Source organism: Thunnus maccoyii, chromosome 19 (assembly GCF_910596095.1).
Source record: "Thunnus maccoyii chromosome 19, fThuMac1.1, whole genome shotgun sequence".
Classification (NCBI taxonomy): Eukaryota; Metazoa; Chordata; class Actinopteri; order Scombriformes; family Scombridae; genus Thunnus; species Thunnus maccoyii.
The window spans coordinates 17,335,857-17,363,006 of NC_056551.1; the positions used below are offsets into that span (position 1 = coordinate 17,335,857).

Genomic DNA, 27,150 nt, shown 5'->3' on the forward strand with positions numbered 1-27,150 from the left:
AGCTTCATCTTTTCACCTGACATACTGAGATCTTCTATCAATGACCTTGCATAGATGCCTCTATAACAGGCGCCCTAACCTTCATGACTGTAAAAACTATCCATGTTCCACTATCATGCTATGGAAGATGATGTGTATCCTTCAGTATTATGCATGCAACACAGTGAAAAATCTGCTTTCAGCTTCAACTCACAAACTTTGGCATAATATAATGGAAAAAATAATTATCACACAGAATGATAGGGCTATGTAAAATGTTGCTGTTCACACGTTTTTTTAATCTTAAAAACAACCTTGTCTACTCAGCTTTGGGAAGCCAACAAGAGCTGTGATGGTGAAACAGAGCCAAGCTGTCACGCTGATGACGTACTTTCGCAGATGCAGAACAGATGCTGTTTCTCTTACACTGCAATCTACAGTAAAACACTATTATCCCCCAGTGATACTGCTCATCCCACGAAAACATCCTGTAGTCACAGCCAAAATTGTCCAGGCCCTCAACAGGACATGATACAGGATGTGGTATCACGCTGCTGTCAGCATATCAGTAACTGATGACATTCCTATAAACATTTCATCATTGTAATTGGTAAGCTGTCAGCTTTTATTTAGTTATTTATTTTTTACGTGTTAACACATTATCTACATCTGCAAATTGTTTACAATAATGTTAACTATGTGTTGAGCATATCCTAACTTTAAAAAACAGTTTTTTTTTATTTCAGCAGCCAATAGTTTTAATTCATGTCAGTATGAAATTACATTAACATACAGGTTATCAGCACAGTAGACGTTAATTCATCTCTCTTGATGACAACTCTTTTGTCAACATGAAATTAGTCAGCTGCCAAACAGCTTTGCACTTTAGAGGTTTTCTTTATCATATACTCTGATATGCAAGACAAATTTCATGAACAGGACTATGTGAATTTAGTAGCTTCTTATGTCTAAAAGGTTACGATTTGGCAGCCAACTCTCATATATCAGTATTTAGTGTTCCCCAGATGACTTTTGAAAACTATCCAAGATTGCAAAGGTTTTAACTCGCAAAAGAAAGAGATAAAGATGATAAACTGTTAACTGTGATTTTCATTCCTAAGGAAGTTTCAGTCTAAATTTAACTTCCATGCCGTCCAGCATGCTGATATGGACTGACACCGGTGACTGACTGCAAGGAAGGTAAGAAAAACACATTCATCAATCAAGAGAACACTAAGCGCTGCAGTCATTTGTACAAAAGTACAACTGACACTGAAAACTACTGTGTGCAATATAAAGTTGGCACAATAGTGCAACAAAACAGCACAGGAGGTTGAAACTACTTACTTCACAGACCAATAAGCTTTGGAAAAATGCTCAGCAATAATGTAACCTATAGATGATTAGTTGGCATGTTTCACTAACAACCCAAGTTGCTTAACAGTTTAAATATTGGTTTAATTAAAGTTATTATAACTATTCATAATGATAAGGTTCCTTATCTACAGATACTAGTTCCAATATTCTTAACCATAACTTAAATGTATTAATGTTATTTATTTATAAATGAGGTGTTCTGTAACATATTTAGAGTTAATAGTTTATCTAGTTTGAGGCAATCTCATTTATTTGAACACCTCAGTGGTTTTTTAACATATTTTCCTGTTTGAGATGAGTCAATTAGTTGATGATAACTGTCTCTGACATATTCTAAGACTTATCTGTTAAAACGAAATTGAGTAACAAGGTGTGTTTCAATGTTTGATTCACTGTATTAGAGTCATTAGCGATGTCAGTTTAAATACAATAATAGTCTCACAACACAATGACTAAACCGTGTCAAAAGCTGCATTTTTGCCAACATAACAGTATTATCCTTCTATTTAATTACACACTCAAGCAGCTGAATGAAAGTCGTTTTGTGGTCTCCCTGGGTTTAATGCACAGATAGAACCTGACAGCAGTGTGTAAAAGTCAAAATCTCCAGTTTCACTAGAGCATTAATTTTACAGCAGATGCCATCAGCCCCTCTCGTTGCTGACCACTGTAAACTTCTCTTACTGATTTTATAGTATGGATAATAAAAACACAGAAGCATAACCTGCCTCATGCAGAGCAGCCACTGGGGAATGTCTACAGAGAACCAACATGGTTCACTGTCTCTTTTAACAGGCCCATAGAGCAGTTTGTACGTAAAACAGCTGGCACTAGACAAGAGCTAAGTACATCTGGAGGACTTTAAAAATTATACATTACTGAAAAAAAAATCACTTATACTGGTGTGCCCACAGTCTGTTCATTTTTTATGGTTAGTTAGCAAATGTTAAACAACCTCTTATACCAATAGCAGGCTGGGTAATGGAATCAAACAAAAACAAATAATTGTAAATAAAGGTACATATAGTGCATGATCAGAATTCATTTCCCTTCACAAGTGATCCAGACACATCAATCCATTCTGCACCCTGAATAGTACAAGGTGTGAACACAGCCTGAAAGTTGATATAGAAAAACAAAGAGACATTACTTACATAAACGTTAACACTGGTGTTGAAGTTCTGCAGACCATAGGCACTTTCTCGTGATGTGATGATTAGGTTAATTGGGTTGACATTGCTCATCTTGAGTTCAAATATCTTTGGATCCTGATAGGAAACAAGAGCAAAACACTTAAAATAGCCCAACCATGTATTGTATTTACATGGTTAATTAAGTTCAAACTGCATTTTTTAAATATTTAAATATGTCATTTAGTTAGCGGCAAATTCAGTACTGCTTATGCAGGTTCATGAGTTAACAACTTCTAATTCTGTGTGAAGCCCAATAGTTTGGAGTTTATGATTGTGTTTCAGGAGAGTTTGGCAGTGGTCTAAATATCCAGGTGGAACACTGAGAGTGATTAATAAGACAGAGAAATCAAGTTGCATAAGTCTTCATTCACAACATCCTCCTCCTTACACACCACTCTTCACCATCCATATTGGAGCCCATCATGAATTTCTTTGGTAAGTGTACCATGCCGAGTGTTATACAAACAAAGCAGTAAAATCAAAAAACAAAAAAACTTCATGAAATGTTTTGAGTACTTCAAACAAAGTTTCTTGGCTCCTATCACATAGCTGTTAACTGTGTTATCATACAGCACAGTATCTGTGCAGTCTTGTCAACTGGATACACAATAATGTAATGAAATCCTCTTTGGCTTTACTACCATGATGGATGATGATTGATGAAAAACATCATAAATATGTGTTTTATGCATTTTACAGAGCGTGACATAAAATATGAGAATTTTGGAAAATTCATAACCATGTAGTTATACAGAGAGAATACAAACAAAATGAACAGTTATTATTATGACCGTTTCATACAGAAACAAAATCAATGTGCCAATTTCAAGCCAGCATTTGTTTTGTGTGTGAAAGTTGATACAGCTGTCCTCCATTTCGCAAGTCTCCCTGTCTGACACAGTGTCATTAAATGAACAGACCTCAAGCTGACTGAGCAGACACACATTTGCTTGCAACACCAACCTTAAAAATAGTTCCAAATGCAGTTTAATTCTGCACACATTTGATTCCATTTCTACCCTATTGCAAAATCAGTGGGGGATATGACAAGTATCCTTGTTTTTGCAACTATGAAATGTCAACACATGCATCTCTCCAGAAAATGCAGTGCCAGTCACTTGAGGAGGGTTTGTAGATAGACAGGAAGGAAGCTGTCTTTGCTGTCTGTCTCCGTATTGACACAGGCATTAATGGGGTGATGGAGCTTGGTTCTATTATTACTTCTCTATGCAGCACAAGTCAACACACACACAAAAAAAATGAAATTAAAAGCTATCAAAAGTCATTATTTAACTGACATGCAATGAGCTGCATTGTTTAATTTATGCTAATGTCTCTGTAATGTTAAAACTGTGGCAAACAGTGTGATAATACTGTGAAGTAATGACAAAAACAGTTTGACAATTACAACCATGCTATGACATTAATAATAATAATAACAGTAATAATAAGAATTTGGAGAAACCTACAGTTTCACTCAGAACAATTTTGGGAACAGTATTTTTATTATTATTTTAAGTATTTCTTACAATATGCAATCCACTGTCCTCTCACACATGACTGATCCTGGTCGTTATATACTGTATAAAAAAACACATTAACATAATTTAATACATAATGTAATACCTCATTAACCATATTTCAGCTGAGGGTAACACAATGGTGATGTGATTCGCTAATCGCCACCACAGTCACTTTATGAATCAGCCTTAATTATCGTGCTCTACATTTGCGTGGGGTAAAGCTGGTGCTGTTGAGTCTTATGGATGTAAGTGGTGGTGAGTAAACCTTTTCAGTGCAGAATAATAAGTCTGAGTTTAGAGACATTTATTTCAAGACTGACTTAATTCCAATAAATCCTGCTTCTAATTACTTTTACTTCTGTAATAGCCCCAAGATAATTGAGTTTAGAAAAGTGAAAGACTTGCGGATTTGCAATCAGTTCAATTTTATGTCTCAATGCATTAGAAATGAACAACAGCTTTTCAAAAGCTTGGAAATATCTCTCCAGTGTGAGGCTTTTGTGGGAATTTAACATTCATAAATACAAATTTCTGCTTTCCTCCATTTGTGATACCAAATAGTGTATACTGTTATGTTTATTTGAAGGTATATTGTTTTCAGTGCTAGCTCTGTTGGGGAGAGAATGAGCATGCTGAGGAAACAGTGTGAAGCCCTAATATTAAATTCATTTACTTGCAACCTGATATTGTTGAGCATGATCCAAGAGAATTGTGATGAGCTAGGCCTGAGCTATGGAAATTTTTAGACCCATGCAGAACAAATTAGGTCTAAGGAGACCCCCGACAAATTGCCTATGAGCAAAACACAGATGCATTTGGAAAGAGAGAGTCGAATGGACAGAGGGATCTGTCATCACACACACACGCACACACAGACACACACCATATTATCAATGTCTTGTACAGAGTGGATTTTGCATAATGGCTACTGCACATCATAAATGTGTTCAGTCCTTGCTTTTTTAAAAACTGACCTAAGGGGGAAATGCCATCCCAGGTAAAAAGATGTTGACATTTATTACTGAATGGACTAGGAATCAGGATCATCTGTGAAAGAACCATTGTTCACTGTTGCCTTTTTTCAGAGCATGAAAATAATAATAACTTGCCAAGAGAGCCGGCTGCTGCATATAGTATTCGTGCACTGCGCTGTGTCCATCATAACAACATCACACTCATATCTGTTGCTGTGCTTATGCATTTATAATGCGTGCTATACTGTGTGGCTATGGCGAAGAGAGCTGCAGGTAACCACATTTTGATAAGGCACTTTCCTTCCATCTTCAGCACATAATATATTCATTACAAAATGAATAAAGCCTGATTGCCCTGAAGAGAGAAGGAACATAAGAAGGACTGAATTATTATAACATCTGTGACCACTTATCACAGACGGAGTCTAAGACTTTGAATTGTAACAACACAATGTCTTCACAGAAATACCACTCAGTTTTTACCTGAATCGTGTTACACATACATACAGTAAATGAATGAATGGCATTTCCTACAGAGTTCATTGTGCTTCCTGCAGAGATAACTCAGTGGTGCTTTCCTTAAATACTCATTTCTAATGAGCCTCATTGTCTCTGTCTGGTTTCCCTCCCTTCATCCTTTTGTGACTTTCATTCTTTCATTTTGAACTCTGAATCATGACTGCTGCTGACCCTGATCACTCACCTTTTCTACTTTTGTTCCTGTGCTTTCAAGATACAATTGTTTTCCTTTTCAGGCTTTTTTTTTTCTCTCAAGAGCATTTTTTGAAGGGCCTTTGCTGATGCAGTTTCCAGTTATTCTTTTGGCTCTCTCCCTTAACTTGAATTGGCTCCGCTGGTCTAGTCTCGGCCTAGTGCCAAGACCCTGACTACCCAAGCCAGTGTGTGACATCAATGGGCCCTGTACAAGCAGCTCCTCCCTATGAATTCTCCTGGCCTGTGCGGCCCCTTGATGCTCCCTCTATAATTCTCTGTGCGGTCAAACTGTAAGAGTCAACGGTCTCTGGCAGGCTGTAAATCAGTATGAAAAACAAAGGGATGGGCAAGAAAGTGATAAGAAAATTTAAAGGACAAAGAAAGGGGGAGGCAAGAGCAAAGCTCCCAACTGACTGGACAGTTTGGCAAGAGATGAAGATGATCCCCCTCCTCTGTGTTTACAAGAAAAATCTGTTCTGAACAGTCAGTCAAGAGTAGATAAGGGGTCTGTGTTAAAAGATCTTATGTCCACTTTCTTCTTTAAATTGATAAAACATCCACTCATAGTCCTACAAGAGAACAGGATATGCTAACCCTATACAATGTCCATTGCAAAACACAGATCCCATGCCAAATTCCTTTTGTGAACTCCCACAAACCCCACACAAACTTCTACTATTTTACAAAACAACTTGCAGCACTGTTTGCTTTTTTTGGCAATGAAATTACTCTTTTAGTATCCCAAACAACATATTATGCCGGGTTTTACTCTTCAGGCCTAATAAGATGAGTGAGAGGAGCATTTCCCTCCTAATATGCTTTAAATCTGTTTTGTCATCAAACAGCTTTTTCTTCTGATTTCCAGTCCATTAAATATGCTATAACACTGCAGTCCATTAAATGATACTAAAGACACAGTTAAAAGAATTCAGCAACATTTATGCCAAATAACCCAGACTTCGAGAAAGACAAAGGCAATAAGCTGCTTGCACAATGTTAGTACTTTTATTCAAAACAGAACTTAGTTAAAACAAGAAACATCTGATATAGCATCTTTCTAAAGTAAGAAAATTGAGGAAACACACTGCTTATAGATCTGGGAATTTGTCAAGCCAGTCTGCTTCATTGCTTCAACACTTATGTTGATGGGTCTTTGTGTAACACAAAAACTGAACTTCACTATCCTTAAATGTCAAACTCAAAAGAATTAATTCTGAAAGAAGAATATACATACTGTATACCTCAGCTTAGTTTACTGTTGAAGGCTTCTCTTGAGCGAACAAATACAATTGGACTCTTTATAGCTTTCCAAAAAGCAACTGGAGGAAAATGTCTTGGCTGTGGTGCACATTGCACATCGGCCTCCCTCATCATAATCATTAACAAATGAGGAAGAACGACCAGCACAGTGAAAAATAAAAAGCAGTTGCTTAACACAAGTTATGTGAAAGTAATACACAAAGAACCCTAAGTGAGAACAAACAGCACACACTGATAAAGAAATGACTAATGTTAGCTGACCGACAATGTTGGACAGTGAAAAATGGAGTCTAGCACAGCAATAACAACATATAGATTAAAAGTTTTCTGGAGTTACTTTTCTATGTCACCCCCTACAGCTAAAGGTTTTACAATCAAAATGACCTAATGCACAATCTGCAATTATGGTGTGTTTATTTAGCTGAAAAAAAGGAATTCTTTAAACACACAGCGAAACTTCCACAGCTGGGTTGTTATAAAGCAAGAGAGAGAAAAAAAATTGTGACTTTGCAGGAAACCCTATCTTTCTGTTATGTCTGGCATCTGCTAATGGTGAGCTTGTTATATGGCTGATAATAGAACGGGAGATGTTTCATATTTTACAATGTGGGAAGAAAGTTTGTTTTTCTGGCTTATCTAGTTCAAGGATTAGGCTTGGGGTTTATTATATTATCAGCAACAATGATATAAACCAAAATAAAGTTACATGTACCAACAAAATCATGTTAAATATCTACCCTTCATCCCTCTTCTGCCTCCTGTTTTATTTGATTCACTCTGTGTTATGCATACAAACCTCTCATTCGGTCATTCTAGACCTGCCATTTTTCTCTTGCCTGCCAACCATCATTGCTGAGTTTCCCGCCACAGCTAATCACATGACCCACTTACCTTGTTAACCAACATGCAATCAGCATCAGAATACAAAGCAGAGCTATCAGATCATCCATATCATCTTGGCATTTCAGCCTATATTCTGTTCTGCTGCTCATCTGTCTATATAAAAGTAAAATTTCAATAATATGGAAACTACACTTATTTGCTTCCTTTTTCAGAGTTAAATGAGAGGATTAATATCCATTCCACGTCTTTCGTAAATTCTCCTACTTATGTTTGGCTTTAAGAGATGCATAATCTTAATTACACAGGTTAGCCTCCATAGTTGGCTTTGCTAGATTTTAATGCTATGCCACATTTCTTGAAATGTGATAGCGTCTCCAATTGTATAAACAAAAGTAAAATTTAAATAAATTTTATGCTCAAAACTGATTCCTTCTATTTCTAACAGTGAGTGACAGATTTCATTACCAAAAAGGTGTGACATGCATACAAGGAGTGTGCATTGCATGGACTTGTACACTGCTTCTGGCCCTAACATATTGTACTGTCAACTGAAAAGGATTATTTACCAGCAGAAGATGACATAGCCATGACAGAACATGGTGTATTGCATTTAAATAGCAAGTAAACTGTGTTTGACAGCTTAACACTTTGTGATTGTGTTGACTGTGCAACATTTTAACTTTCTACATTCTGTTGCAGTTCAGCATTACAATTATTACCTGATCTATTAAGAGGGTTTCATTTTCTGGAGTTTATTGCTATACAAGTAAAGTTTGCAAAATACTGGATGCAAAATGTTTGAGTATTTTCCATTATAAAATTCCTATTCTACAGGCATAGGATCTTACATTACTGTCCATGTCATGCAGATTTGTCACTTGTTCACATTTACATAATTAGCAGCAGTTGCTAAGCTTCTTATTTGTATAACCTTGACATGCTTACCTGGGTGTCAAAGTTCAGGTTAAGGATGTGGACCTCTGCCTTGTCCTCTCCGACGAAGCTGGTCCAACAGCCAATATGCATTTCTCTCACGTAGACAAAGGAGTTGTCATTAACCGCCACTGGATCACATGTTGGACTTGAGGCTGAAAGAACCCAAGTACAAATGGTTAAGCAGTGTCAGCGGCAAATAATCATGTTACAGAAAATTGTCTCTTGCTATGTACCTTAGCTTCCTGCATTATCTAGAGTTGTATGTCAAATGCCAAATATTGCAAATCACAGCTTCATCCAAAACAGTCCTGTCACACAGTACAGCCAAAAAGCCATTATATAACAGATAGATGAACCCAGGAATGTTACAGATTCCTTGTCCGAAAGGGGCTGAATTTGTTATTAGTCATTGTGAAAGCTTTTCCCTGGTCTCAGAGTATGGATGTAAAATATGTGGGTAGGACTACATTGTTTAAAAGCGGATCTGCTGGTTCACGTTTATCAGACGTGTCAGGATACCAGGCTGTAGTCATCCATCAAGCCTGCTCATTCTGCTCTCTGCTATGAGCCTGCTGTTTAACCTGGGGATCCATGTCTCTGGAGGCTGAATTAATCGGGCTGAGGCTGTGCGGTCATGAATGAGGTTGGGTATAAATGCCTGGTGTTTGACCTGGGCTGTGTGTGTGTGTGTGTGTGTGTGTGTGTGTGTGTGTGTGTGTGTGTGTGTGTGTGTGTGTGTGTGTGTGTGTGTGTGTGTGTGTGTGTGTGTTTTCTACTGTTTTAGATTAGAGTGAGTATGTGCATGCATTCTAACCTGCCTGAACTTGGCAGGGACAGAAATATTCTCAAGCAAACTTCCTCTTTCCTCAAGAAGAACAGAGGAGACAGAAAACAGTGTAAAGGGTCAGATGTCTTCTCCAACCCAATCAGGGACCTCTTTCCTGGCCCACCTTTTGCTGATTAGAGATGAAAGGGTCTGACTGGGGCATTATTGGCTTGTGGCTTAACTGTCTCTACTCTGGATTTACTCCTAAGGGCCAAACCTTAGAAGGCCTCCCAACCTCACAATGTCTCTTACAACTAATGGATTGGGACCTCAGGGGACCCCAGCAGCCAGTTCCACCAACTCTTCATAAGTTCAAACTTTACCTTGTCATAACCTAACAAGATTAAGAGCCTGCAGCCATGCTAACTTTGGAGCTGTACTTAGGTACAGTGGTTCTTTGATCTAATTGCTAACTTTGCCATGCTGAAGCTCGCAATTACAATGCTAATATGCTGATGTTAAGTAGGTGTCATGTTTACCATGTTCATCATCTTAGTTTAGCATGTTATCATGCTAATATTTGCTAATTAGCATAAAACACAAAGTACAGCTGAGGCTGATGGGAAGATCATAAGTTTTGCAGGTATTTGGTCATACACCAATGTATTGGACAAATTAAAGACTTGACCTGGGCGTGCCTCGATAGCCTAAGTCTTACAACACTAAAATGGAGTGATGACCAGAATCTGTATTTATAAGCATATCATTAGTAACTTTCAACAGAGCAGTTTCAGTACCATGGAGCTGGCAAAAGTCAGATTGAAATGGGTCAACAATGTTATTACTGTCCACTACTTCCAGTAGTTCTTGAGCAAAAGCCTTTTCAACAATTTTTGAGACAAAGGGTAATTTAGATATTGGTCTGTAATTATGAGGGAGTGCCAGATCAAGGCCAAGTTTCCTTAAAAGGGGCTGAATATAGGCTTGTTTGAAATAGTCTGGGAACAAACCAGAGGACAAAGACTGATTTACAATAGAGAGAAGACAAAAGGCAATGACTTCTAATGCCTCTTTGAAAAATCTGGGGAGTAGAGTGTCAATGCCACAGAAAGATGGGTGACACAATATCAAGCAGATTATTCTAGGAAATAGTAAATTCATTCAACAATGTAGGGGAGGCATCTAGAGAAGTTATACATGAGGTAGGGGGTATTATGGTGGCTTTGATACTCCTAACCTTCTTAACAAAATAAGTTAAGAACGTATCACAATCTTCAACAGAAGAGGCTGAAACAGCTGAAGGAGCAAGGTTTACAAGTCAATCAATAGTGCTGAAAAGAACTCTGGAGTTATGCTTTTTTGCAGCTATGAGGTTTGTAAAATATGTAAGTCTCTCTTTTTTGATTAATAAATTATAAGCAGACAATATCTCTCTCGTATGAAGGAGGTGGACTTGTAGGTTAGTTTTCTTCCACTTTCGTTCTGCTCTTCTAATTATCTTTTTAGATGGCGAGTTTCATCACCCAAGGTGATGGATTTGACTGGCACCTTGACCTTGCCCTAATGGGGAGAGATGCAATCTAAAACTGATGAACATAAAATATTAAACAGATCAACCAAGTCATTTACATCATAAAACCGAGTTAAGCTCTACACTGAGTAAAGAAAACAGAGGAAAAATTATCAGCAGATCTCTCATTAAGGATGCTAGAGTGAACTGTACATTTTGGGAAGGAGCAGCTACTTGGAAGGGCAATACTGAACAAGACAGTTTTGTGATCAGAGACAAAATCTTTCAAGGTGAAGGAGTTAACAGATAAACCCACAGTACAAACTAAATCAGGAGTGTGGCCTTGTTCATGTGTGGGATGTGATACATGCTGTTTCAGGTTAAATGATTCATAAATACTAGAAGGTATTATTGGATTTAGGGGGACATTAAATAACAATACAGCTGATGGGGGTATCACAACTGACTTTGAACATCAGCACTTCAAGGCTAGGAGGTTTCTCCACTGAGATGAGGCTTCATCTCAAATGTTTTTTAAGATCCACAGCAAGGCCACCTCCATGACCCGTGAGTCTGGGGGAATTAAAAAACATATAATTGGGGGGACAAAGCTAGGTGAAAGAACTGATGTCACTGGACCTAAACCAGGTCTGTGATAAAAATAGAAAATCCAAATTGTAGGTTGTAATAAAATTGTTTAAAACAATCTTGTTGAACATCTTGCATTTATGAGGGCTTGATTAACAGGCATGGTGAGACTCACTGGTTGAGGAGCAGCTGTGATTGGCTGGAGATAACAGATCTGATTCTTCTGATTAACATTCGGTTCCATGGCTCGAGGCTACTTTTGATTGGACAGCTTTACAGATTTTCCGAACAACATCTGTTTCCTAGATTTACATGTTACAAAAGTCTTTACCAGCTAAGACATTTCTTAAATTTAGTGGTGTAAACCGATTTAGTAAATCACTAGTTTGAAATTAACACTAGCCTGTTATTACCAAGAAATTAGGAAGACTTAATACAAAAACTTAATGAATGGATGGTGTCAGAATTACTCTGTCCTGCACCTGATCACTAGATAGGCATATCTACAGCAAGATGCATATAAGTAAAATACACCCAGGAATCCACCATGTATGCCTCGATCAGCTGCAAAATAGCTGTTGCTGAGACATATGAGAAACCAAGTGTGATATCATGACACAAACAACTAATTTAGTAAGCAATGTTGCATGACATACTGCTCCACTGACTTTTATGATGTATTTGGTCTGTTTACCCAGCCGGCCACAATCCCTTAGAGAGAGGGGATGTGGAGTAAAACAAGTGAAATGAGAAAGAAAGAGGAATACAGGGGAAAGGGTTAATAGGAAATGGCAAAGTTTGGAAGGTCAACAGGATGTGCCTTATTTAGAAGCGGCACTAATCAAAGACCTTCGTTGAGGCAATGTCATCACTATAGCAGTGGAGGAGGATGGACAGAGATAAAGATTTAACAGAATAGAAAGTGATGAATGCAACAAATGACTGCAAAAAAGGGGAGCTAGAACATCTTACATAATCAGTTCTTTCTCCTGCTTTTGATGCCCCCACAATGAAATTGGGTTGGTATTATGGACTCTTAAATTCATTTATTTGTTCATAACATCTGTGACTCATTTTAATTTGATCACAATTATGTCATTTTCAAAATTTCAGCTCTTAATTAGTTTGTCTCACACAATATCTCAGATGCTGCATATTAGAGTTTGTTGAATGTTTTGAAAGTAATCTTTGCTCCTTTATGGGGGAGTAATCTGACCACTGCATTTTTGTGTTATTTAATGGTCAAACCAAGGACACATTTGGAACTTATTAGGTAATGGGGGGAAGGGGGTGGTTGTATCATTTGTGGAACAACATCTTTACTGTTTCTTAGCGCTGGTCTACAGCTTCTCTTGCAAATCAAGATTGAGAGCCATCCTTGCTCCTTTGCCATTTCTCTTTACCTCCCTCACCCTGGAGGTCAAGGCTGGTTTCCTGTTATTCTGGCCCTCTGTGTTAATGTCTGTTGCTCAATATCCACATCCATAAAGTTATTTCTCTCTTGTTCTGCTGTGACAGAGTCAACGGCCCATGACTGTCACCCGAGAGGTCTTGGTATAAATCATAATGATTGCGTAAGAGTGTGTGTGTGTGTGTGTGTGCACATGCATGTGTCACTGGTCTCCTTTTTACGAGTCACCATAGGATATGAAGAACATTCATTTTGCCCTCTTGACCCAGGAAATGCCAATGGCCTCGCTAAGCGGTTTGCTGGTAAATGAGGTATAGAAGTACCATTCCTTTCCCTGTCTTCTTTATCTACTTATATCAGTCCCCTCCATTTTCCATTCCATGAGAAGACATGTTTATGGTTGTTGGTGATTTCCATTTAGATGTTAGGTATGAGGGGGAGATGTGAATAGAAACCATTAGGGAATTGGGGGGACAGAAAATGGCCTCAATTCATGAAAAGTGCATATAATCACATCTGATCTTAAACTTTGTTTGAATTCTTAGTGCAACTCATATTTAATGGGAATCAATCCATTTGCCCAAACAGACTAATTCCATTTATTTTTTGTTACATATTAACAACACTATGATCAAATGAATAGATTTATTTGGTACTTTTTTGTTTTACTGGGAACACAATATAGCTAACTATAATATTAAGACTAATGAGTGTGCAGCCAAAATCGATAATGAACAATTGGCAACTAGTGAAGCTGCTTTTGGAGAAAGGCAGAGAAAGACATCTTTGTGGACTATGCAAAAATCTGAGAGCGATTAATAAATGATTTACAGTATGATGCACCTAAAACCGGCCTCGGCAGTTCTCCTGAATATCTGCAGCACCTTGGAGCCCCAACTAACAAGGAGACAAAAACTACCAACTGGCTCCCTCACATGTCCAGCATCCATCTGCTCTTGCTTGTTTAACCTCCTGGGCATTCAAGAAAAAGATTGGAGACTGGTTCACCAAATCACAGACATCTGTTTTCCGCATGTATTCAACTGTGCATAGTACCATTAAGACAGCACCACTATTGTGACCATTGTAAGACATTTCATGATCAGCTTGACATGAATTATGTTCTGTTTCAATCACTCTGGTTTAATTCGAACTTCAAAAAGCCTAACCAAGCCTAACCAGGGGCAGTGCTCCCTGTTAAATAAACTAAATAAAAAAAATAAATAAAAACTTTATCATCCATTATGCTCTGGTGCATTTAATAAGGGTGCTGCACTTTGACAGTAATATTACATTATTGTTGTATTAATTATATTCATTCCCATATTTTGCTGAACAGAATTGAATAAAAGATTTATACATTACAACTAGGCTGACCCACAACATCCCAGTAATGGACTGGCCCTGAGAGCATCCAAGTATTCCCTCCATTGTTTCTAGGCTTAAATTAAAACACTGTAAAAATTTTATTAATTCCGGATGCCAACCTGAACCTCCTAAATTAAGTTTCACTGTCCACGAAGGACCCACATAATTATGTAGAGTGCACCATAGCTGCACTAGGGCCAATGACTGTGCTTGGGCGTTACTGGAGACTTTGAGGTGATTTATCATTATAGGGATCAAAGTAGCCCTACACACTGCTAACATCCTGTATTTCTCCTTATTCTACTTCTGCTTCTTCTCAGAAGAAATGCATGCAAAAGCTGTCAGATCTGTCTTGACCTGTTTGTAGCTGTGGCGCCTTGCTAGGTGGCGCACATGCACCACCCAACAAGTATACTAAACTTATCGAGAAGACTTTAACAATGGCCGAAAAATGTAAATGTGAAATGTATTACAAATGTTAAAGAATGTCCATGGATCCAAAAGAGAAAATTTATATTTTGAAAGTTAGGTGGACCAAATGACATTATATTTTTATGAAAGCTAAGAAGCTATGCTATGCTAAGTTAGGAAGTAAGTTTTCATAATGAGGGCACCCATGGAGACATTAGCAAGACAAAAGATGCTTTGCAGGTGCTGTGAGTGTACTGTGAGCAGTGCACTCAGAGCACCATCCCACAGTATGCTAACAGCCTATAATCCAACTTCAAGGTAGCATTTACCACATTGTTCCACACTCTGTTAACATTTTGGTAATAAGAAAAAATGCCTCTGTTTCAACCAATCCTATGAAGCAAACTGGAATTAGTTTTCTCTTTCTGTTGGAGGAGAGAAAGTGGAGAGCTGCAAGTAGAAAACCACAAGAGGCTGAGAGCAGAGTGGTGACAGACACCTTAAGCAAGGAGATTAAATTGTTGTCAGTACATGCTATTTACATACTCAGAAGTGGCAAAACAAAATTGGTTTCCTTAAATTCTAAACTATATACAGTACCAGTCAAAAGTTTGGACACACTTTCTCATTCAAGTGAATCAAAAGGTGTGTTCAAACTTTTAACTGGTACTGTATCTCACCAGTTATTCTCATATGAAGGTAGTTTTACTGTTGTCATTATCCAATGATTTTTGTCCTGTCCTGCCTCACTCTGTCACTAACAAATCATCACTTTCATGTGGTACAGTGTATTTTAGTATAGATGCTTTACTTCCTCTGTATATAAGCTACTTATACATGACAAAATTAGACAAAAAATAGTCACATTGTGTGCCCTGGAAATGAATCAGTGTGGCTCCTGACTGTCCATGACACCTCAAAAGCAGAACTACACACGTATGCAAAGTTCATTTTTAATAACTGACTGATTACCACTTCTTCTTTTGGACATATTCTGGAGTGTCAGCATGTCATCGGTCAGCAGAAATGAAAATGACCTTTACTAAAATTACAACTCACAGCATTCTGGGAATACAATGGGAATTTCTTAAGCTTTCTAAAAAGTCAAAGTACCAAGAAATTTGCTTGAGATTGTTTGATGTGATTTGCTGAGGTTAGGTTTTCCATATTTTGAGTGTTTGTAAATACATTTATCACTAATTTGCATTTATCACCAAGAATATATGTAATGAGTTAAATTTTGATACATTAAATTTTAAGACAAGGTTTGTAGTTACTGTTAATACTGTTTGTGTTAGCTAGCCAGTAGACTAAAGATCTCTAGAGCTGCCTGCCTGTGAGGAACACTGTTGCCTCAGTTTGAGCATTCATACTAACTAAACGTTGATTTAGATTAAAGGGATTGAGTACCTACAGCCCAATAACCAGCTGCTTCTTCCCTTACTTCAGGCGAGCGAGCAGGCCAGCTTGATTTCATGCCGTCTTTCATGCCCTCCCTCATTGTAAGTCACTGTGGACAAGAGCGTCAGCTACTTGCCTAGAGTCTAGATGCAAAACGAAGACTTGTAGAACTTGTAGCCAAAGAGCACGGCTGCATTTGAAAGAGAAAAAAGAACAGAAAGGGAAACCCTGACAGCAGACAACGTCAAGACCAACTGTCTCCCCTGGTCCCCTGGGATAGAGTAAACTGTTTGTGTCCAGGGTCGGGCGACGGAGTCATGATGGGGAAGGGGGAGGGAGGGGTCAGCGGCCCAATCATAGTTAGTCGGACAGGGAAAAGGGAGCTTCAAGGCTGGCTCAAGTCTCTCTCTCGACTCCACAATCTCACACACACACACACATACACACACACCTATTGTCCCAGCGTTTCCGCAACTGCAGATTGAGGCCTGACCATCCACAGGAAGGTAAACAAGCTCTTATCAGTAGTCTGCAGGGGCCTGCACTGTCCCCTGGCCTCTCACCCCTGCATACTACACATTACACACTCCATACAACACACAAGCTTCCTTACCATCTCACCTCCCTCTCCTAAGTCCTGAAATTCTATCAAAAAAATGTTGTGATTAGTCTTGCCTTAACACTTGTTGTGTGTGTGCCTGTGTGCCAAACTTTGCAAGCTCCAGTGTTTGCTGGAGAGGAACTGAGGATGTGATAGCGGGTCTGGAGACAGCCTGTCTTCACACTAGCTCTGTTTACACCTCTGGGAGCCATTTGTCCGTCGTCTCATCGTTGTCGGAAGCCAGCAGAACAACAAGTCCAACAGTGGCGTATGGAAGGTCTATGGCTCACTTCCTCCGTTTTTCACTCACTCACTTTATGCCCTGTCTGCTACTAGTAATTAGCTATTCCATATAATTTGATGCAGATCATTTGATTGTATGGATAGTAGCTGCAGGCATGAAAAATATATAATCATATACAGACCCTCAGGTTATCTGTTATATTCCAGACACCATCAGTTATTGAGTTTGCCCCTTCTATTTGCTTATGCGGCTACTTTTCCACCAGTAACACTGAAAGAGCACTAGCAAAACACAATTAATCATCTGAGTGTTAATTGGTGGATAGATAAACTAATTTAGCAAGTTTCATGCTAACTGCATGCAGCCAAAGCAGATTGAAGTGTTAGTTTCATTGCACAGTGGTTGCTCCCAATCATTCAAGATTGATGTAGCTTTGCACAACATATGCTTCGTGTAGAACCAACAGAGATTAGCTTGTTTTTCTTGACTGATTTTTGCCAGTAAATATTAATGTGCTCTGATATGAGGGCGGCATAGCAATGACGGCTCTGATTTTTTTTTTTTTTTTTAATTTTGACATATTTTAAGTGAGTGAAGTTAGAGGTACAAAGTGTAAACAAAAAGGTTGAAACACCATCAAAAGTGCAAAATACAGCATTAGAGAGTGTATCACTCCAAAAAATCATTTAATATTCCCACATCAACCACAACAACCACATCTAACATTTGAATGTTTTCTGATGCTGTTAAAAGTTTATTGACATCAGTGATACTTATCTATAGTTCAAAGACTTCAATTATGCTGTCTATGTGAACAAAACTGTAGTTTATGTGTCTCAAAACAATTGCTGGGCCTCTAAGAACATGAAATCTTTTGAATAAGCAGAATCTCTAAGAGATCTATGAGACGGCTTCAAGTGCAAGACTTCATTTTCACTGTTAGCTAATGGAAGTGTCTCAACTAGGGAGAGTTGTTTGACAAATGTAAGTTTATTCCCTCCAGCGTGAAAAGATTATTAAGTATCCTGAGTATGGCTGCTGGATTTGTTGTAGTTATAGTACATGAGCAGATTTAAATAATCTGTCAAATGTCTCAAGGCTTTTTCTTTGAGTCACATTCTGCTTTCTGACATATCAGAAATATAAGCAAATGAAAAATCCAGTGTCCAAATCCAGTGAGGATTCTTCCTATCACATCAAACATACAGACATCCTGCACAAATACACACATATACACACACAGACATCAGAGAGAGATTTCAGCTCTCTAAATACAGATTGACCAGTGTGGCACCTGAATCAACAGGAAAACTACCCACCCAGTGCTTGAATCCAGAGGCTCTGCCATGAAACAACACTCAACTGCAAGCTGCACATTGTAAAGCACAGATCACTTTAGAAATCAGGTTATGTCTATGCAGAAAGATAGTATGTTCTCTTAAAGAAAATTGCCAAGAACTTAGCATGAATAAATTGCATTAACATTCTCTAAAATGTTATTTGGGATAAATATCAATTCCACAAATGATGATGTTTATTGGAATATCATTTAGGCCGAGAGAAAAGTTCAGAGCAAAAGGCTCTTCCTTCATGCAAAAACATGATATGAAGCATTTTTAGAACATTTTAGCTGAGAACATTTTGTTCATGATTGTTCTGTCAGGGAGGATTAAGGGGCTGATTCTGCCCAGCATAATAATATCCTCATCAATTAAAGTCACTTGTGAATAAGGTTTTAGTGATATTAATGTCTATATTGTAAAATAATTTCTCATTTAGCCAGAGATCGGAAGCCCCCCTAGAGTTTCTTTGACCCTTTTTTGAGCACTTTTGACTTATTATAGGTGACTAGTCATAGGTAGGTCAGCAGTATGCCCTCCAAATTCCATCCAAATGTACAGGTACATGTCCTGTGTTTGTGCAGACCCCACGGTTGACCATGGGCAGACAGACCTAGAGATAAGAGTGCATAATGCCATGCCTTATCTGCACAGACAGCAGGCATGTTGACATGGGCACAAGTGGTCGCCATGCTGACGAGGCATTTATCTCACCCACTACTAATGAGCCATTCAGTGCTCATGCAACGGCATAATGAAAAGCATTGGTGATGTAAAAGAGAAATTCAGACACACCAAAGAGCCAGTATCTGAAATCTATATCATTAAAAGTGGTGATATACCAAACACCCCTACTTACATTATTTATAATCAGGCTTGGTGCTCGTGTTGGAGATGGCAATTAAAGCAATGCTGGAATGCCATTTTAACCCAGTTATATAAATAACCCAAAAAGTACAGTGTTTTCTGCAAGGGGTTACTGCTTAACAGCATTTACAGGGGACTGGATCCTCTCAACACAAGAGCAGGTAATAGATCAGACATATCAGCGCTCAAAACTGAAAACAGACTTACACTATATGTCATTCTATTGTCATGTTTTTCTTTTAGATTCCTACATATCATCATTTATATAACCAGTAAGTGGACGTCATGTGGGAACAAACAGAAGAGAGGAACATAGCATTAGTGTGGCTCCCTTGCACTGCATTCTGTGTTCAAACAGAGGAAAAGCAAGGCAGGCAGAAATGGATTGTTATTTGGGAGGGGCATAACATTGAAGGAGATTGAAATCGGTCTGAGGCAGCGACAAGTGGTCGCGTCTCCCTGCCACCCAGTCTGACTGCAGGCAGAGCTGGCTCACTCCAGTAAAACAGGGGAAGTGAACTGTTTTGACTCTCAACGCCATTTTTAACATGAGGGGCTTTTTTTTTATTCTACTACAGCATGCCTTCCGAGAAACCTTTGTCATCTCTTTCCATTTTTTTTTTCTTTTTAAATCCCTGACACGCCATTTCTGTCAGCCAACAAATTTCTCTTTTTTGTGTTTTCTTTATGTATATTTCTCACTTTCTCTTTTGCCTAATTACTCAAAGTCTTACATTTTCACTTTTTCTAACTTACAATTTAACTTGGTCTTCATATCTCCCCCTTTTTTTATCTCTGTCTGGTCCCTTTTCCTATCTCTCTGTCTTTTTAATCCCCTATTTACTTCTCTTTCCCCACATCTTCCTTCTGAAGCAGTTATCTGCTCTTTTACAGTCACAGAAATTTGACCCCCCACTTCCTCACTGTCTCTATGAAAGGCTCTTTATGAATTCTGTTATCTCTGTCTGTCTGTCTGTCTGTCTGTCTGTCTGTCTGTCTATCTGTCTGTCTGTCTGTCTGTCTGTCTCACTCTCTTTCCCTCTTTAAGATCCATTTTCAGACAGCCCTGCCTCGTTCTCCAGGGGCTCGCTAATCACTTTTGTACTTTCCTACAGCCCGTGGCGGGAGACTCTGGGGTAGGCAAAATCCAGCAGGAGGTCTGGCAGTTAACATCATGATGCCTGGCTCCCACTGGGAAAGTTGCTGCAGCATGGGGCATATTGAACACTATTTCCCTGCCAGGAAATGCTAGGCACATAGTGGATAAAACCCCTAAATACGAAGACTTCAGTTGGACGCATCGATAATTGTTTATGAGTCCAACTGCTTCAGTCAGTTTAAGTGGTAGCGGTTATTGTGTTTGCCCTTATAAAGTGGTCTGGAAACAAAATTTTGAAAATCTTTTCCTACAAAACTACCTCCCATGTAATAAGCAGCTAGATAGACAGAATCTGAGAGCTTCCATTTCTTGGAAGTCTTTCAAAGGCAGGTCAGCCAAGCAATGCTACCTGGGAAAAATATGTGTATGCTCAAAATTTTTAATTTAAAAGCCTTACAGAAAATAACTCTGATGATGTCATTAGGGGTTATCTCAGTTTGGGCTTGGAGACTACAAATTCATAACAGAAAGCATGTGTTACAAATTGAGTGTGTGAGCCTGGTGTTTATCAGGCAGAGAAGGTGTATTAAAAGACACTATCAGGTTGCATTGTGGGAAATATACATGTTTTTGGGACAATCTGTCACTTGTGAGTCTGCCAATTTTATAGAAGAACCTAATTATTAACCTCTACATGTCCTCTAAATACATGTTTACCTCTGTAAACATGTATTTAGAGGACATGTATATTGCCTAGTCCAGATGTAGCAAGTGTTATAAGGTCCATAAGGAAAGGTGCCAAATTAAAAACTCCATGAAATGCCTTTAAACAACATGATTGCAAGAAAGTGTTGCATTGTGGTAGTGCACAAGACTGGAACAATCAAGATTAAAAAAAGAATAACGTCAAAGCAAAAATGGAAAAGAAAAGAAAGAAGGAAGGAAAGAAAGAAAATGCAAGATTTTAGTGTGTTTTATTAAAAAGGAGGGACTCAGCTGACTTAACGTAGAGGGAGAACAGATTCCCCCTTTGCAAAGGCATCACCGCCTGCATGATCTTGGCACAAACAAATACCATGACTAAGGGGATTTAGACAAATTGTGGCACCACAGGTGCTAGGAGATAAACCCGTAGACTGGACCATGTAAGGGATTCAAAACAAACAGCAAAATTTTAAACACAATTAACCTCACAGGGAGGCAGCGTAGTGAAACTAAGACCAGTGTGATGTTGTCTGTTTTACTGGAGCCTGACAGAAACCTGTCCAGAGATTATGGACAAGCTGTAAACAAGAAAGAGAGGGCTGACTGATCCCAACATATAAGAAATTCTAATAATCAAGGTGTAAGAGGAAAGCATGGGTGATTTTAGGTTTGAAAGGCAGTGGTTGATCCTGAGCTGATGAAAACAGGATCTCACAACCAGACTTATCTGTATGTCAAATTTTAGAGTAAGATTAAAAGTCCTGTCTGGGTTCTTTCTCCTGTAGCTTAAGAAGGGCACAAGAAACAAAGTCTTGCAGGCTTAACGAGATAACCACATTTTTTACTCTGTTTTAGTCGAAGAAGGCTTTGAGCCACCCGGCATTTTACATCAGCAATACAGTTTTTAAATTGAGCAGATTGGTCAGATAATATGATTTTAATGGAAGGTACTGTACCTCGGGCTGCAACAGTACTGATATTTCAATCATGTGGCATAAGAACAACCTACAGTAACAGTGTGTAAATGTGTCAGTGAAACATCTAGGATTACACAGCAGTGTATAACCACTCAAGTATTATAGTACTGATTAAATGTACAATGTCACTTCATCCATTGACAGTTACCATACTGCATTTGTCCAAAGGCAAATAAATGCATGAACACAGAACACAGTCCAAGGCGGTAAGCTAAGGAGTAATTAAGTTTCCAGTGTCAGGAAATGAAGTGGATAAGTAAGTATATACACTCACAGGCCACTTCATTAAGTACACCTGTGCAATCTAATGCAACCCAATTCAACAGCTCTGCCATAAATTCTACTTTTACGAAGCTTATACATTTTCAGGTTTTTGTTGACATTGTCAGAAAGGTGATAATCCTACTTAATGTTTATTATTGAGGTTGTAGTGGGTGTTGATGATGTACTGGGGTGCGTTATATTGAATTGTGTTCCTAATATTTTGCCCACTCCATTAACATACATGAGAGGGGAGCTCATCCACTTGCTCTACTGGGTCACTTAGCAATATTATCTATCTACTGTATAACTATAGATTTATATACTTGGAGTGTTTGGTTTACTTTTCCTGTGAGTTTAATAGCTGCTGCAGATTCGAAGCATGCTTCAGACATCACAAATGATTTAATCAACCTGATATCAAGGAGCTGAAGGAAGGGTCAAACATATAAAAAGTTTAAATACGGCTTAAGAAAAATTGAGCTCAAGTAAAATACAATATACCATAGCCTGAAACTGGCGAAGTGTGTCTTGGGATTTGTTGCAGGCTGCAGGCTATTTTTGATTTACTTTTACTTGTGTTTACTTCTTCTTTGTGGAACTTTCACATTGTGTCTGCTCCCACAGTGACTCGCAGCTGGCGAGGATGCTATTAAACAAACAGACTTCAAATCACAGTGAATATATCGGTGATTTATTTTTCACAGCACCTATTCAGTCTGGGAATGTGCTAAATTTGATTTTGTATGGAATGTACTGTTGGTATTAGTGTGGCTGATATTAAGGCTTGATTTGTTTAACAACAGCACAGTACCAAGCCCAGGAGTCAATGTCATAGCAAATGACCAATTAATATGCCAATACTGGACTATATTATATACTTTAATGATGAATAAACAATGCTTGAGATGGAGCAATCATCACATCATGCCAATGTTTGATTAATGCTTCAGCATTCAGTACAGAGCACTGAGAACAGTGTTGCAGCTCCCTCTGGGTACCCTCCTACAGCTGCTGTAGAAGATGCAAAAATAAGTGGAAGAGAAAACGAAAATCCTTGGAACCTCTTAAAGGAAAGAAAAAAATTGATAGCGAATACAGGACTATGTGTCACAGTGGCAATTAAGGCTGAGCTAAACAGCTCCTTACAGACTCCACCAGCAGACAGCGAGACAGATCCCCTGCGGTGGAAGCTATGAGGTCAACTCTCCACAGGTTTGCCAGTTGGCCAAAAAATACCTCTGTATCCCTGCCATCAGCACCCCTGCTGAGAGGGTGTTTAGCACTTGTGGCAATATTGTGATTTGTCATACAGTAGGTCAGCACGGAAGCCAGATTCAGGGAACAGGCTTGTTTTTCTGGCACATAATCTTAACAGTGATGTATGCTTGGCAGGGTTGTTATGCTTTATCTAAAAAGAAAGTTAGAAATGCCAGTTTATTTTTTTGGTTTATTGTTTATAGACTCCAGAGTCTGAAAAAGGTTATCTTGCACCTAAGTGTTTATTTCACCTTCAAGTGCGGCATTGAAAAATGAATGAGAACACGATTGTTTTGCTGACAGTTAATGTTAAAACTGTAATACATAGTGGCAGGTAAAAAAAAAAAAAGTTGGCTATTAAATGATTCTGGTAACAACGAGTTTATATGTTTTTTTACAGCTCTGAGATACTGCAATTTAGTACTTAGATAGGCAGAGTTTTAAATGATGCATTGTCTAAAACTGTGATGTGAAATAAGAGATTCAACTATGTCTTCTACCTGGACAAAAAAATATATATGTGAAAATACTTTGCTTAACATGATGCACTTTTGATATTAATATTTTTAAATTCAGATCAGTAGGTTTGAAACAGTATATTAAAGCTGCACAAAAGGGGAATACTAATCAAATAATAAATTATTTAGCATTGTTTTCTTAATTAAAAACCATGTGGGCACCTCTAATGCCAGACTGCTGCAGGGAAGTGAGACCCAAACACCTTGAAGCAGCAATGCAGAGCACCGAGTCTGTGGCTGGACTATGGCCTGAGGGCGTAGGGAGGGTTTCGGCTCCCTTTGCCACCTTGTAGGGATTACAAGTTCGAATTTGATATAGGCAGCCACAGGCAGCCAGTGGAAGGACTGACAGAAGGTGTCAACAGAGGAGGATCACATAAAATCTACGAATGCCCATGTTTACTTGTTTCTTGTGTCTCGACTGTCTATAACAAAAATATTCTTTTATCGATAAACCCTGCAAAACTGCACAAACAAATGGTTCCCATGGTGACTTAACGGTTCAATAGTCTGAATACAAACTGGCACTACACAGGTTTTGAATTCAGCTCTTGTGTCATTGTATTTTTCTCCCTACTCTAATAAAATATTGTGTAGTATGTAATCCTTGAGTAAGGAAAGTGGGCTTAAGGATAAATAATCATTCAAACCAAGAGACTCGAAAACAACTATTTTGCACATAACCTCTGTATAGACCTGTGGTAAAATCATGATTTACCGTGCAAGAAAAACAACAGAGGAAAGAGTGCTCTTTTATGTTTTCAGAATGAAATGACGCCAGAACAAAACCCCCATGACAGGACAATGTTAATATCTGCCTTTGAACTTTAGGTTGACAGAAATATGCCCTGGAGGCTAAAAATCCACTCAGCTCTGTGTCCTGTGGTCTGTTGTCTAAGGTTGTGCACTTTTCAATGCAATTTTTAGTAAAGAAATCCATTCACTTACCAGAAACTGCAACAGTGATACACAGAAGCAGGGCAAACAGCGCCATGTGACCCTCCATCTCTGTTAATTTTAAGTTTCAGGTGCTGGTAGAAGCTGAGTCTGGGTCTCTGGAGTGTGAGGATGGATACTCGGGCAGTGGTTGAAGTGTCCTTGTCCAATGGCAGAGCTGCAATGACTGTGGCAGCGGAAGAGCAGACAATTCTAGTCTTAAAAGGTTGAAAGGTCAGGGGAAAAAAAGACGCCAGGAATCAATAAGAGGATGAGAATTTTCGATAAGGACGTGACTAACTGCCAATCACATGCAGGTCACTTAATACCCGGCATACGATGTCAAAACAAGTATTGTATGCAAATCTATCTCCTGTTATCCAAGACTGTGTCATGTAAAGGTTATAAAACACATTCTCTGCTCCTGCTGGATACACAAGATCAATATTAGCCTATCTATGACCATAATATTAAAAATGCTGCTCTTTGAATGAATGATGCTACCTCTATGTTACTAGATAACGAAACAAAATCAGTTCAATATAATAACTTAGGACCCATAAAGGACACTGGTCACTTACACAATTTGTTCTGTTAACATAACCCTGATGGTGTTGTTAAAATGTCTTGAATTCCTTTAGTAGGATGACAGGATTTTCCTCCTGAGGACAATCCCACAATATTTCTCTCCGTCTTCCTGGTGCACAATGAGGGTCTGAACCCAAGGGTTATCTGCTGGTCACTAACTTCTGGCCGACTGTTTCAGGAAGCACTACTGCATCGCTTTCTTTAAATAATATCACAATGCCGAGATCAGATAAGCAGGAGACTGCTCTTGTTATATGATTCATATAGAGGGAGAGGAAGAGCCTGTATAAACTGTTTATGCACTTCTAAAGGGAAACAAAAAAAGTCACGTTATTTCCCTGGACTGCAGTTTTTACTATGAGAGAACAACGTCTTTATCTATCGACGTGAATACAAAAAGTGTATTTTAGAAAGAAATCAAATGGGCTTAAAAAGCATCCATTGATAAACGTTCTTAATGGGGATTAATGAGACGAAATAGTAACATGGAAAGTAGCCTAAAGATCCTTTACAGTCGACTGTGCGCCTCCTTTTTGACCATAACTACTTTATTTCGCAACTCTACTGTTAAGAAACATTACAGCACTTTATATCGCTATCTGACCGTAGTACTGACATACAGAGAATCAAGGGAAGAGTGTGGGCTATAGGTTATCAAGGAAATACAACTGACCACGCAAAACTAAGAAAATATGGAAGTAAAAACAAAGTTATGAAACTCAAAACTTACTTTTAAAGTAGGGTGGATTTCTTGAATTAGGTATCAGGCTTTATAATCCACGAGCGAGGATGTGGCTGCGTTCAAGCGATGTAACGGTGTCAGGACTTTCCAAACTTTTTGTGTCGCCTGCCTGGGCGGTGCAGATTTACTTTTGTACCCCTCCCACCGACCTTTTCCCCTCTAGTACGCGCTGGACGTGCTATACAGTCGTCTTCTCTGTTCCACGGAATGAAGTACGTGAATCTCAGTGAGAAAAAGTTTTAGTACACCTCAATTTTTCCAATTGTTATTGAAATTTACATAGTTTCATATCTCAATGTATTCTGAATTTAAAGCATGGAACCAATATACAATTGGAGATTAGAAAAGAAATAATAAAATCTTTCTGTTTTGACAAAATTTTATATAATTTTTACTCGTGGCATTCTTTCTACAATGGAAATCCAATATTGTTCTGAAAGTTATTCCCAACATTGTTACAGAAGTTAAATGTGTTGCACTGTCAGGATGCTCTGCTTTCACCCTTCTGTCCAGTTCATCCCAAACCAGCTCGATGACCGTTATGCCGGCCACTTCATGATATGAAGCCTACCGTTTTGTTCTTTTTTTTAACCCTCCTAATGTGTTAGAAAAGGGTTTACTCCTTTAGTGTTCACGGGTCAAATTTGACCCATGTTTGAATTCATTGACAAGCACTGAAAAAAACACTAGGCCTACCATCCAGTAAAAATGTTTTACCTGCTAAGTGACTTATTATTCATCAATAACCATTATATATA

The 27,150-nt window shown here is 38.5% G+C and overlaps 1 protein-coding gene across 3 annotated transcripts in view; it reads right to left on the minus strand.

The window, feature by feature from the left end:
- Positions 1-26,509, minus strand: part of eng (endoglin) — a 44,223-nt gene extending 17,714 nt beyond the window's left edge. For 2 of the 3 annotated variants that reach the window (XM_042395781.1, XM_042395779.1), the window contains exons 1-4: positions 26,381-26,509; positions 25,075-25,249; positions 8,809-8,951; positions 2,511-2,624 (exon numbers count right to left, since the gene is read on the minus strand). In XM_042395781.1, coding sequence (XP_042251715.1) covers positions 2,511-2,624; positions 8,809-8,951; positions 25,075-25,132 — 315 coding nt within the window. In that variant the 5' untranslated portion in view covers positions 25,133-25,249; positions 26,381-26,509. Of the gene's footprint in view, positions 1-2,510; positions 2,625-8,808; positions 8,952-25,074; positions 25,281-26,380 lie in introns of all 3 variants that reach the window. The other variant, XM_042395780.1, reaches the window with a different exon arrangement.
- Positions 26,510-27,150: the final 641 nt, after the last annotated feature.